Source organism: Pteropus vampyrus, unplaced genomic scaffold, assembly GCF_000151845.1.
Source record: "Pteropus vampyrus isolate Shadow unplaced genomic scaffold, Pvam_2.0 Scaffold32, whole genome shotgun sequence".
NCBI lineage: Eukaryota > Metazoa > Chordata > Mammalia > Chiroptera > Pteropodidae > Pteropus > Pteropus vampyrus.
Window position 1 is genome coordinate 9,485,981 of NW_011888813.1, and position 12,190 is coordinate 9,498,170.

Here is a 12,190-nt window from a genome sequence, read left to right on the forward strand (position 1 = left end):
CCTTACTGTTAAAGTGTAAAGCTTAAACTTATTGAATTTCATTGACCAATGTCACCATAAAAAATTAATTAATTAATTTTAAAAAAGAAAAAAAAAAAGAAAACATTCTCCAATCTTCCCGTCAGGTAAACTATTCAGCCCGAACATCATCATCTCCATGAGGGTTTCCTTAATTTTGAGGCAAAATTAACCAGTCCTTCATTACGTTTCAAGAGGACTTTAGCCATGTCTCTACATTAGTGGTTCTTACCAGGGGGGTAACTTTTGCCTCCCAGGCAACATGTGGCAGCGTTTTGGTTGTCACAACTGGGGAGGTGGTAGTACTGGCACCCTGCAGGTAGAAGGATGCTGCATTGCACACAACAATGCAATTATCCTCACGACAAAGAATTATCTAGCCCAAAATATCAATAGTGCCAAGGTTAAGCCATACTTATGACCCTGGATCACAATTTCTCTTGCATATATGTCTTCACCCCTCAGAATATGAGTGTTTATCATGGCAAGATGTCTTGTTTATCTTTATATTCCCAGTACATTTCCTGGCACATAGCACATGTTCTATAAATATGTTTGAATGAATGGAAGAGGGAGGAAAAGGAAAGAGAGAAAAAGAAAGATAGAGTGAGGGGGAGGCAAAAATGGACGGAGGAAACATGGAGAAAGTAGGAGTTTTCTCTCCTTTCAGGGAAGCTATGTAGGATGACGCGAGCTGCCCATCCCTTCGCACAACATATCCTAGAATGTACATTTACACAGTGTTTAAATTCACACAGACCGAGGACTTCAGGCTTTGTTAGTTATTAGCTGAAAGATCTTTGAGGAAATTATTTAATTTCTTTCAACCTACACTTCTTCACTTGTAAGCTGGGGGAAATGGTTTCACTCTCATTGAGGTGAGTTGAGACGATACATTAACTAGTAAAGCGCTTACACACAGTAAGACGCTATGAACATCACCCCTTCCCTTCCTTCTCAACGAATATCCATATGGAGAGGTATCAGTTAAGACTTTTCTCAATATTTTCTATTTCAGTATTTCCGCTTTGTACTTTGGTAAATCTAAATAGGTTTCTATCATGGTTGTAAAATAAAAACTAGTCATAAAACATTAGATAACTTGTTATATTATTTTAGATAATGCAACTTGTCATAAAACATTTGTTAGATAACTCGTTATATTATTTTAGATAATGCCACTTAAAGAAACCGTATTTCTAGTCTTTGTTTTCTAAAATTTTTACTTGCAAATTTTAAAAAAGTAAGATTACCCTCAAAGAAGGAAGATAAGCCAGAATTACTCATTTCAGATTAAAATTAAAATAATTGAAATAGAAGTTAAAGAAAAACTGTAGGAAAAAGTTGGGGTAAATTTTATTTGTAATATGAAACTAAGATCCAATTCTGAAGAATTCTTTATTCTTCATTCCCTAGAACACAAAAGACAGAATTTTTTAAAAGAGGACTTACTTAATTTTAAAGCCAAACAAAGGTCTAAACTATCTGGCCTGATGTAACACAGTTTTTCAAAGGACCTACCTGGCCTGTTGCCACGTAGTCTTTCAAAGGATGCATGGCCAGGCAGAGAATATCATCATCATGACCCAGGTAAAAGCGCTGTGTGTTCTGCTGTCGATTATAAATGACACCCACCGCTGCCACGTGGTACACAATTTCACCAATTTGAGTATAAAACAGATTACTTCGACAGTCATAACCTCTGTAACTAAATATAGAAAACATATCGTATATTAACTTTGGCCTTTTTTCTGATAGTTATGAACCAAATAGAGAAGTAGGAACCTTTTAGGTCATTCAATTTCTTGTCTTACAAGATACTAAACCATTAAAATAAAATAAAAATATCTCAGATCCCATAAACTTTTATGAATTGCTGATTATAAATAGCTAAATCCTAGCTACTGAATGAAAAAAGCAAGGTGTAGAAAAATGTATATAGCACACTACTAATATGCATAAGTACAATACTAAATTTGTATACTAGAAAATAAAAATAGGTGCTTTTTTACAAGTAAAACAGTATAGGAAAGAATAATATATATTTTTATTTGTCTGTACATACATACATATTTCTGGAACTAATAGTGACAACCTTTGGAGTGGGGGAAATGATGGCTAGAAGGCAAAAATTTCGGAAAAAGAGTTTCAAAGTATACCCTTTTATACACATTACTGAGCCATGAGACTACATATTCCAAAAATAATCTAAAATTATACACATCCAGAAAAAAGTAGCCAGATCTTCTTTAAAATGATCACTATAATTCCATTCATAGCAACCTGTCTTTGCACTTCAAAGAAAATCAATTCTTAAAACATAACTGCATAGAAATACTGCCTATTTTAACACTGGCGGAAAAATACGTTTGCTAAATCAATCCTCTGAAATTCTTGAAAGCATTATCAGTCAGGTAAGAAAATGATAACTGCACGAGGGGGAGAAAAGAATTGGATCGGAGAATCTGTTGTTCCAGGACGAAATGTGAGACCTGTACTGCCAAATGTTGTAAGACAATTTGGAAAATGCATTTTATGGAAATTAAAATGTGAAGGCCAAAATGCTCAGGCCAAAATAAGCTACAATATCATTCCAAATCAGACATATTTAGGGGAGATGATAATCTCTTACATTTTACTTATTCATTTGTTTAAAGACAAGAGATCCATTTCTATAAATATAATACTAAACTTTCATCAAATTAATTTATTTCATAAACACTTATACAGTGCTTATTGTGTACCAGACATTTTTTTTTTTTTTTTAGACGAGGTAACCCTTGGTTGACCTGCAAGGACCTTGTCAGTTTATAATCTCTTAACTTTTTTATTTTTTACGCTTACAGCATCTGGTCTTCCTAGGTGGTCTCCCATCCAAGCACTAACCAGGCCCGACCCTGCTTAGCTTCCGAGATCAGACGGGATCGGGCCTGTTCAGGGTGGCATGGCCATAGACAAGACAACATTCTAAGTCGCCGCCACAACTGACTTTATTTCCTCCTCATCAGAACCCTATCAAGTAGGTACTGTTATTTCCATTTTACAGATGGGAAAATAGAGACAATGAGAGGTTACATGGTCTACTCAAAATCACACAGATAATAAATGTAAGCCAAAATTCAAACACATAAATGAAAAAGTTTTTTTATACCCATGAACAAAGTGTAATCGAATACTATTTCCTGGAGCCCGTATTCTTCTTTTAGAAGTACCACTCTGTTTCTCTTTGTATTGTTCTTTGAGCTGAGGTAGATCTTCTTTGTAAACCTTGAAATAATGTACACAAGTAGAAACACTTTTAGAATATATGTTGACAAAGATTTTCGTGGATTCCTAAGGTAACTTGCAAACACTGGTTACTACTGATGACTAAAGTTTTAACAACTGTCTTAAATAGGAAGGTACTTTATGAAATTTACTTCCTTGGAAAGACCAAGCTAATTTACATTTTCTATGTGTCACACTGAGAAAAATATATTTAGTGTTCCATGATTTTTTTTTTTTTCTTAGGTTATTTTTTTAAGGGGATTAATTGGAGTTTTCTTGGGCCAAAGGTTTTGGGCAATTTTCTTGTTGGCCTTTGTTTTATCAAACACTTACTGTCAAAGAACACTTTACACAAGTATACTTTCACTCTTAAAGGCAGAAAACAAATGGCCACACATTTCTTGGAAAATCAAAAGCCACAAAAGATAAAAGATGAGCAAACAACAGGGAACAAGATAAAGAAGAAACTGGCCTTTTTCAGGGAAAAATCATGTGATAAAAATTACCTGCCGACGATAGGTGAGCTGTGTCTCTTGTTCAATTTCAGAATCCAGTTCTGGAACATCAGACAGATCTGAATCTGATTCATCACTATTAGAGTCAGCCAGACTTTCTGTAATTTTAAAAATGAGACATTTGTTTAAAGAAGATTAATTTCAAAACAGCACTGTGAAATTAATGATTAAGAGCTGACTGTGCCAACTGACATGGAGACAAGCCATAAAACAATCAAATGAAATTACCTATTCCAGTGACACAGATGTCAGTAAACCGTACTAGAGATTATCTTCCTCTCCACTCACTGCAAACTAAACAGCTCCTTTAAATCCCTTCCCTGGCTCCCCAGTGACCATTACATCAAATTTAAATGTCTGTGCAAATATAAGTGAATATAACCTATAATTAACATGAAAAATTACTTGGAAATTCTTTTTTTTACCAATTGATTAACACCGGATAATTTTTCTTTGTCAAAAAAACTATCTACAAAACCTACATACCCATCTCTCTCAGAGTAAATACATTAAATGCTGGTGTTGCTAATGTAACTGTTTCTTCACTCATCATTTGACAGATTAAAATGCATCCCAAAGTACTCTATCTATATTCCATGCCCTCTGACATCTGACTTTAAACATATAGACCTGATATTTAAGTTTAAAATTTCTACTAATAAGCTATATTGTTAACTTATGAGGCTAGATTATATTTAAATAGTAAAATAGTTATTTGGGGGGTTACTGACAAGTTATTTGACAGAGAAATTATGTTGGCAGTGTGTACTACTACTCACCTTGGGGTGCTATGTGAAGAGCATCTTTCAGTTTTCTTTCAGGAATAAATTTCCACTGAAAGACAGAGTGATCTGCTCCACCAATAGAAATAACCCACTGATAATCATGGGACCATCTGACATTAGTTACATGAGCTGAGTGGCCAATATATTTTTTAAACTTGGCTCCTATAACAAAAATATACCTTTAAATTGATAAATGCCAATGTACAAACATACCACCTCAAACAATTTCTATACCTAAACCAATGCATCCTCTTTCCACTATCTTATGACCAAAGAGAAAAAACGTTAATTCAAAAATTTGTTGAATGAACAAATGATCCTACTTCAAGAGATGTAAATATTTGTTCTACTGACTCACAAATACAATTTGATAGAAACCACGGGGGCTGTGAGGCATGATCTTACTGCTTTAAAAAAAGCCTGCAGCCACAAGGGGATCGATTTTTTTCATATTAAGATATTTAATGTTTCGGTTTGACCTTTGGTCTTAAAGTGATGTTCAACCAGTCTACTCCACCTCCCACAATTCTCAGCCCCAGCAGCCACAGAATCCTTTTACAACCTCAGTCATCAACAAAATACTTGCACACCTTATACGACAACATATAAAAAGGATTACAGAACATCACCGAATGGAATTTATGCCAGAAGAGCAACGGCTGACGCCACATACAAAAATCGACCCATGTAATATATCATATTAATCATTTTTAAGTCTCTATATTTTGTTTAATGTCCTTCAATATGGGTCTGTCTAATGTTTCTTCATGGTTAGATTCAGAGGAGGTGTTTCTGGCATAGGTGATGTGTCCTCCTAGATGCATCATTTCAAAAGGGCTGCCATGCTATCATTAATGAAGTTAAGTTGTATTATTTGCTTAAGGTGGTATACACCAGATTTCTTCCATGATAAAAGAATTGTTTAACTTTTTGGTTACATTTTTAAAAATCTGTATGATAGGAACCACTTTTGTAGTTCTAGGTTCAGAATACAGTCTCTGTATCTTGCTTAGCTAAACCTGATATTTGGCAACATACATCCTTGTTAAAGTACACTGAATACATAATGTTTGGCCTCGTTTTGAAAACATTTTAAAAGTTTTATATTAAGTTATAGAAGGCCTGTATGTCTAGATGGCAAAGCTCTCAATTAAAATCTAGAGAAAAACTTTTACCTTGGTCATAAATTTAGGAATCAAAGCATGAAAGATTTGACCAGAATTTATCTAAAATTACAGCTTACTGCTGCTTAACAGTAACGCTGTTATTTTAGGAATCAATTTTTCTTTTTTTTGTAGCTGAATAGAAATCAGTTATTTCTAGATGGATAACCTGCCACAGTTCACCCAGTGGTTTAAGGTAAGATTCAGTCCCATCTCCTTTATATGGGAATGTGTTATGTGCCCAACAAGAGGACTGTGGCTACTACTCCCTTTGATGGGGCCCTTTAAACACTCTGAGGCACCGGAGAGTCTTAAGAGGTAAAACCAGAGATTCCAGCAAATTAAATTCCGAGTTTTTAAGATGTACTGATTTTGTTATATTTAGGGCTAACGAAGAAGAGAGATCTGAACATCTATTCTAACTGACAATGCTGCATGAGAGCCCCAAGAGAGCTGTAAATAACCCTGTAAGTCCCTTCCAAACTGTTTGCTCTGTGATTTTTCAAAGCTCAGTTCCTCTGGGAGAACCAAAACAGCACAACAGGAAAGTTATGAAATAAGTCTAAGGGAAGCCAGTTACTTCAAATCAAAGGGACTGTGTTAATAATTATTTAATAACCAGCACTGTTTATATAACGATGATAAATGAATATCTTAAAAGTGAACCTAGACACATTTTTCATGAAGTGACACCGACTCACCAGAACCAAGCATACATTCCTACATGCTTCCAGAATTCCCCGTGATTACCCTGCGTCACTATGCCTATGACACCAAAACGTAATAGTCTATTTAGCTCTTACCTCCTCTAATAAACTATAAGCTCTTTGAAGATGGGGTAGTATCTTGTTCACTACATCTCTCTAATACCTGGTACAATGCAAACACCCATTAGGGGAGGGAGGGAGAGAGAGAAAGAAGGATGGAAAGATCACATTTTCCCCTTTACTCTGCCTTGACACTTGAGTTGGAATGCTAGATCGTAGAGGAGGAAAGAAGTGTAATGAAGGGAACTGAGTGGGCAAAAAACATGACTCCAACCCTTATAATTCACAGACGGGGATGCTATGATGTAAAGAATATTAGCGTTGAAATCAAAAGACTAGAGCTCAAGTGTCAGCTTGACTACTTAATAGGACAGGAGCTGGAGCACATCACTTCTCCTGGGCTCCATTTCCATTTTAATATAAAATGGATTATAAGCTCTCAAAGTCTCTTCATTATGAAAACTCTTATGATAATGATAAAATAGTGAAGGCCTAAACAGTATGTTATCAATTAGGACTAACATCTCAGAGAAAAGATTTATCAAGGCAAACCAAAATAGTCATAGAAGTCTTCCTAATTTAAATACGAAAAGAATAATAATTCTTGGTAGGATAAAGTAATATACTAAAATATTTATATTTTGATGGTCTCATTTATTTTTTAATTTCTTTTAGGGATATCTGAACACAAAGCTAATATTAGATAAATCTCTTCAATAAATTGCAGCCATATGACAAAAATTTTTTTTCCCCCATTTACTATGTTTTAATGTCCTTAAAACTTCTAGATATAAAATGAGAATATCTTTCTTATAAGAAATTCTTCCTTCCCAGAATGTCTTTCTTAATCTAGTAAGAGAAAGAATTTCTTAATACATAAAACAGCACTATTTATTAAAAAAAAAAGAGAGAAATAAATCTGACTACATTGACTTTAAGAACAGGTCGACAAAAGACATTAAGAAAATAAAAAGACAAGTAAACTGGGAAAAGACATTTGCAGCCCATAAAAATTACAAATTATTTGTATCTGGAGTATATAAAATAACTTCAACAAATCAATAAAAGAAACAACTATATAGAAAAATGAGCAAAAGATAGAAACTGTATTTGACAGAAAAGGAAATGCAGAAGACCAAAGATATCGGAAAAGATGGTCAACCTTATTAGTAGTTAGACAAATGTAAATTAAGACCACAACGTAATGACATTTACATTACCTAGATTTACAGAAATTAAAAAGTGTGGCAATGCCAAGTGCTGAAGAGAATGTGGGTCAACAGGGTTTATAAAATGATATAAACTCTTTGGATAACCATTTGGCATTTTCTTATAAATTCTCTATGACCCAGCAATTTTGCTCCTAGATATATATCTTTGAGAAACTTCCACAAAAGACTGGAAATGACCCAAATGTCCATTAACAGGAGAATAAATACATGAATTGTAGCATATATTCATGACGCAGTACTTTGCAGCAGTGAAAAACAAATACACTAGAACTACATGCACAAAATAATATTTACTGAAGATTTCTAATAAAGCATACTTTATATCTACAATGAAAATTATTTTGTGCTCTGCTTTATTTGGTTTCCAGAAAGCTCACATTCAATTTTCATGTTTGACTACTGTCATTTTCTTTATCTGATTTTAATCCTATGGTACTTCTATTTATATTTCCCCTGGTACTATTTCTCTCTATATATAATTATTGTAGTACTTATGGACCTGTTACAAGTTAACTCAAATACTTAATGGAACAACGCATGCAATAAAGACTAATATAACATTTCATTTAATTATCCCCAGGACTACAAACAGAATGATTAATATTATTTTAGAATAGATCCAAGAAAGGTGTAGAAAATAACCCCTTATTTTTCTTAACCCTAAGATTATAGAAAATAAACAAATGTCAAAAAGAATATGTTAGGATTCAAGCAAAAACGCACTCACATGTGAAAACCAACCAACAAACCAATTGATTCCAAACTATGACCTGAACTTGTACAGCTACTTTTTCAGAATTCTTGAGAAAAAGACATAAGAAAAATGTCTCCTAAAAGACATATATGTTCAACTAGTTAAATAATTAAGATAATAAGCCATGAAAAAAGTAGAACTAGCATTGTACAGTCTGACTATAAAAAGCAATTTTAGAAGTGGGGAGAAAAATTATTCTTTAAAAAGAAAGAGGTATTAGTTCATTCATAATATATGGACTCAAAAATAATTTTCTAATAAAAAGTTCCTGTTCAACAATATAACATGACAGTAATTTTTAATTAGCAAACTAAAAAGTAGCTAATTCTGTTCATTTTCAAGAAACCCTTCACTAATCAATACACATATTTTTTTAAAAATATAAACTCTCTTATTTTTATCTCAAGACTAATTTTTTGCAAGATCTTCAAAGTCTTTTATAAGACAGAGGTTACTAAATAGCATTTTGAAAGAAAAGGTACCTTTTCTTAAACAAGGATATCGGAATAATTTTACAATTCCATAGTCATCAGCTGTAACTAAAACTTGGCCAATATAGTTTCCATCCACTGAATTTATATCATTGGTATCTGAATACTTGGGCCAAATTCCATTTACTTCAACGCCTGAAACACATGTCCACGAAGCCCAGTGAACACCTTTTATTTCTTCTTTATTTGTCACTTCTTTTCCTCCTAAAAATAAATCAAAGTCTTAATTTAAGAAGTTATTTCATTTAATTTTTACTCAAGCATAAATTGTACTGATAACATGGTAAACTCCAAAATTTAAATAGCTTCCCACTCCAGTTAAAGTAGAAAGCATGAACAGGTAGGCAATATGGTAAGAAAAGAAGAAAATTAAATGCAAAGAATTTTTTTAGAAGCCACTACCGATTATACTGGTTCAGACACACACACAGATTTGATTATGATGGGCTTAGCAGGTTCTCCCATGTGGAAAATAAAACTGAACCCTGTTAAAATCATGCTACAGATTAGTCACAATAGGGTAATTTAGAAGAAAAAGTAAAAGCTGTAAGAAGGTGGCCAATCGAGTATTAAAAAAGAAATCTAAGAAGGTACGTGATTGAGAAAGAGAGAAGACTGAAAAGGACTGAGAAAGGAAAAGAGTAATACACGTTACATTAGGTAACTCGACTTTAAGATTCGATCTTCATTAATGCAGACTGTTAATGAAAAACTTTTGGGGGAGAAGTATTAATTATGAATCTAGTCTTTTCAAATAAATTATTGGAAAACAGTAACTAAGCATTATACTAAAAGTACTGAAAGATAATATTTTGATAATTATTTTTATTCTTTTTAAATCTTTGATGGAAACTTTTTTGAATTTAGTTTGTTAACTCTATTATTAATATTTACAAATTTTATTTGAGGTAACCACAAAAACGCAAACAATTGATGGTCAGACATTTGTAGCAATTATATTTAAATAGTTCCACCTCTAAAAATGGATTTTGACATAATAGGACAGCCTTATAGAAAAGAGGACAATGCCTAAAATATTAGCTCAAATCTTCACTGATGTCCTATAATCAAATGTAACTTACACTCTGCTTCTAGTGAAATTCTAAAATATATTATAGGAACTAAAAATCTATAAATTATATATAATTTACTAGAAATCTGTACCTGGCATCCTATAAAAAAGCCTTTTACCGTTTCCATCATTTGTCTGTAAATATCTACTGTCTGAGGACCAGTCCAGATGAGTGATGAAACTAAGTGATCCCACACATTCCCCAAATTTTTTATAACGTTGAGCAACTCCATAAATGTCAACGGAGCTGTCATTGCATCCAACAGCAAGGTAAGTTCCATCTGGTGAATATTTTAACTCATGAATTGCTTCCTTCCTATCTTTAATATGTACAACTTCTGTCATATCTCTGTAAAGGAAAAAAAAATTAGACCACATGAAAAAATTTATTATAGAATTAGTTGTTTTCAAATGTGTCCAAAATGATTATGAGGCTGTATCAAGTATTTATAAACCATAAAACAAATGTGAATGAGACCAAGTAGTATTAATTCAGGAATAATTATTTTGCTGAACAGAAATATATGATTATAATATATGCTGGAAGTAGAGAAAAATGCTGAATTTCACTTCCTAGATTACTTTATTTTTAAGTAGTTTAGAGATTCATATTAAATTTCTGGAGCCACACAATAAAGGAAATGAAGTCACAAATTTTTATGCTGAAGTTCCTTGTAAATATTGAGTTTATTAAAAATGTTTCATTATAAACAGCATGGTTTTCAAATCTATGTTATAACGAGCCAAATATGCAAAATTGCAGTTAGGAAATAAAGGAAGGAGGAGTTTGTATCATTTCAGTAATACATTTGAATATATTTCTTTAGATAACTACCACTAGTAATTTTTATTTCAACCTCTTTGACCTTTTTTGATAGAATACAAATTCTTTCCAATTAAGGACCGTGTCGACCAGCGAAGTTAAACATTTTTTCAATGATGCCTTATAACTGAGTTTCCAAAATAATGCAGGTGTTGTAACAGCTATAAAAATGGAGAAACGCTTAGTTTAACACCATTGAGTTTCCAAAAGTCGTGGAGCTGGTGGGGAAGGGAGGAGGAGGGGCAAGAGGAAGCGAGACTCCCTCTTTCCAATTAAGGCCAGGGTCTTTTTCCCATATATTTTTTGCATTACCAGTCTGAAATGCTCCAGGTGATTTCAAAAAAGACATCTGAATGGCTATTTCTCAATTTTTAAAGTTTCTAAATGGACGAGTTAAAGCAATCAAACTCAAATTTATTCCAGTAACACTTACTAAGTACTCACTTTGTTTTAAGCACATGGAATGTAAAGATGAACCCATCTTCTGTGAGAGATGGATATGAAGTTATTATACTTAATAACTAATAAAGAGTGGTGAGTGCTCAAAAGGTATTGTGTGAAGTTCTATAAGAAATACTGAAAAAAAGGTTAAAGACTAAAGGCAGGAAGGGACGAGGAAAAGTGATATCTATTTTAGCATAAAGCTGAGGAGTTGAGTATGTACAAGAGAGGGAAGGTTTTACAGTAAGGAGGTACAGCATCAGCAAAGGCACGAAAATATGCAAGTGTACGGCACAAAGCAAATAATGTAACATGGATACAAGATGAGTGGGACAGGTCATGATTGTTGGAGTTAAAGAGAAAAATTGAGGACGATGTGTGACATCTGATATACTGCCCCAGAGTTTGTGCTTTACAATCATGTAAATCATATAAAAGAGATCGAAAATGAGCCCTTTGGCCAGATGAGATGACCTAGGGAAAAAATACAGAGTAAGAAAAGCAGAAAGCCTAGGTCTGAACTTTGAGGCATTCCAATATTTATTGCTAGGAAGAAAATAATTAGCTTATAAAGAAAATAGAGCCAAAGTAGTAGGCTGAAAAGAAAAAGAATTAACATCCAAGGCCAGAGAAGAGAACATTTTGAGAAGGAGCAAGCAGTTAAGGGTTGGGTCAAATACTGCTGAGAATCAATGTAGATGAGAACTGAAAAATGTCTCCTGGCTTTAGTGACAGGGTACTCTTAGTGAGGGTTTTTCAATGTAAAGATAGGGCAAAAGCTATATTGGAATGGGAGTAGAAAGTTGATAAGTTAATTGGAAGAAAAGGGAGATAGTAAATTAGGCAGTTTTTTGAGAATTGA

General features: G+C 33.3%; 1 protein-coding gene and 1 pseudogene across 1 annotated transcript in view; both read right to left on the reverse strand.

Annotated features, from left to right (window-relative positions):
- The window catches only part of EML5 (echinoderm microtubule associated protein like 5), a 129,950-nt gene that overhangs the window by 71,363 nt on the left and 46,397 nt on the right, over nucleotides 1–12,190 (reverse strand). Inside the window, exons 9-15 of the mRNA XM_023528865.1 lie at nucleotides 10,157–10,413; nucleotides 8,984–9,196; nucleotides 4,580–4,747; nucleotides 3,792–3,898; nucleotides 3,170–3,285; nucleotides 1,540–1,726; nucleotides 251–394 (exon numbers count right to left, since the gene is read on the reverse strand). Of these exons, the coding sequence (XP_023384633.1) occupies nucleotides 251–394; nucleotides 1,540–1,726; nucleotides 3,170–3,285; nucleotides 3,792–3,898; nucleotides 4,580–4,747; nucleotides 8,984–9,196; nucleotides 10,157–10,413 (1,192 nt within the window). The remainder of the gene's footprint in view (nucleotides 1–250; nucleotides 395–1,539; nucleotides 1,727–3,169; nucleotides 3,286–3,791; nucleotides 3,899–4,579; nucleotides 4,748–8,983; nucleotides 9,197–10,156; nucleotides 10,414–12,190) is intronic.
- On the reverse strand, nucleotides 2,856–2,974 carry LOC111737926 (annotated as a pseudogene).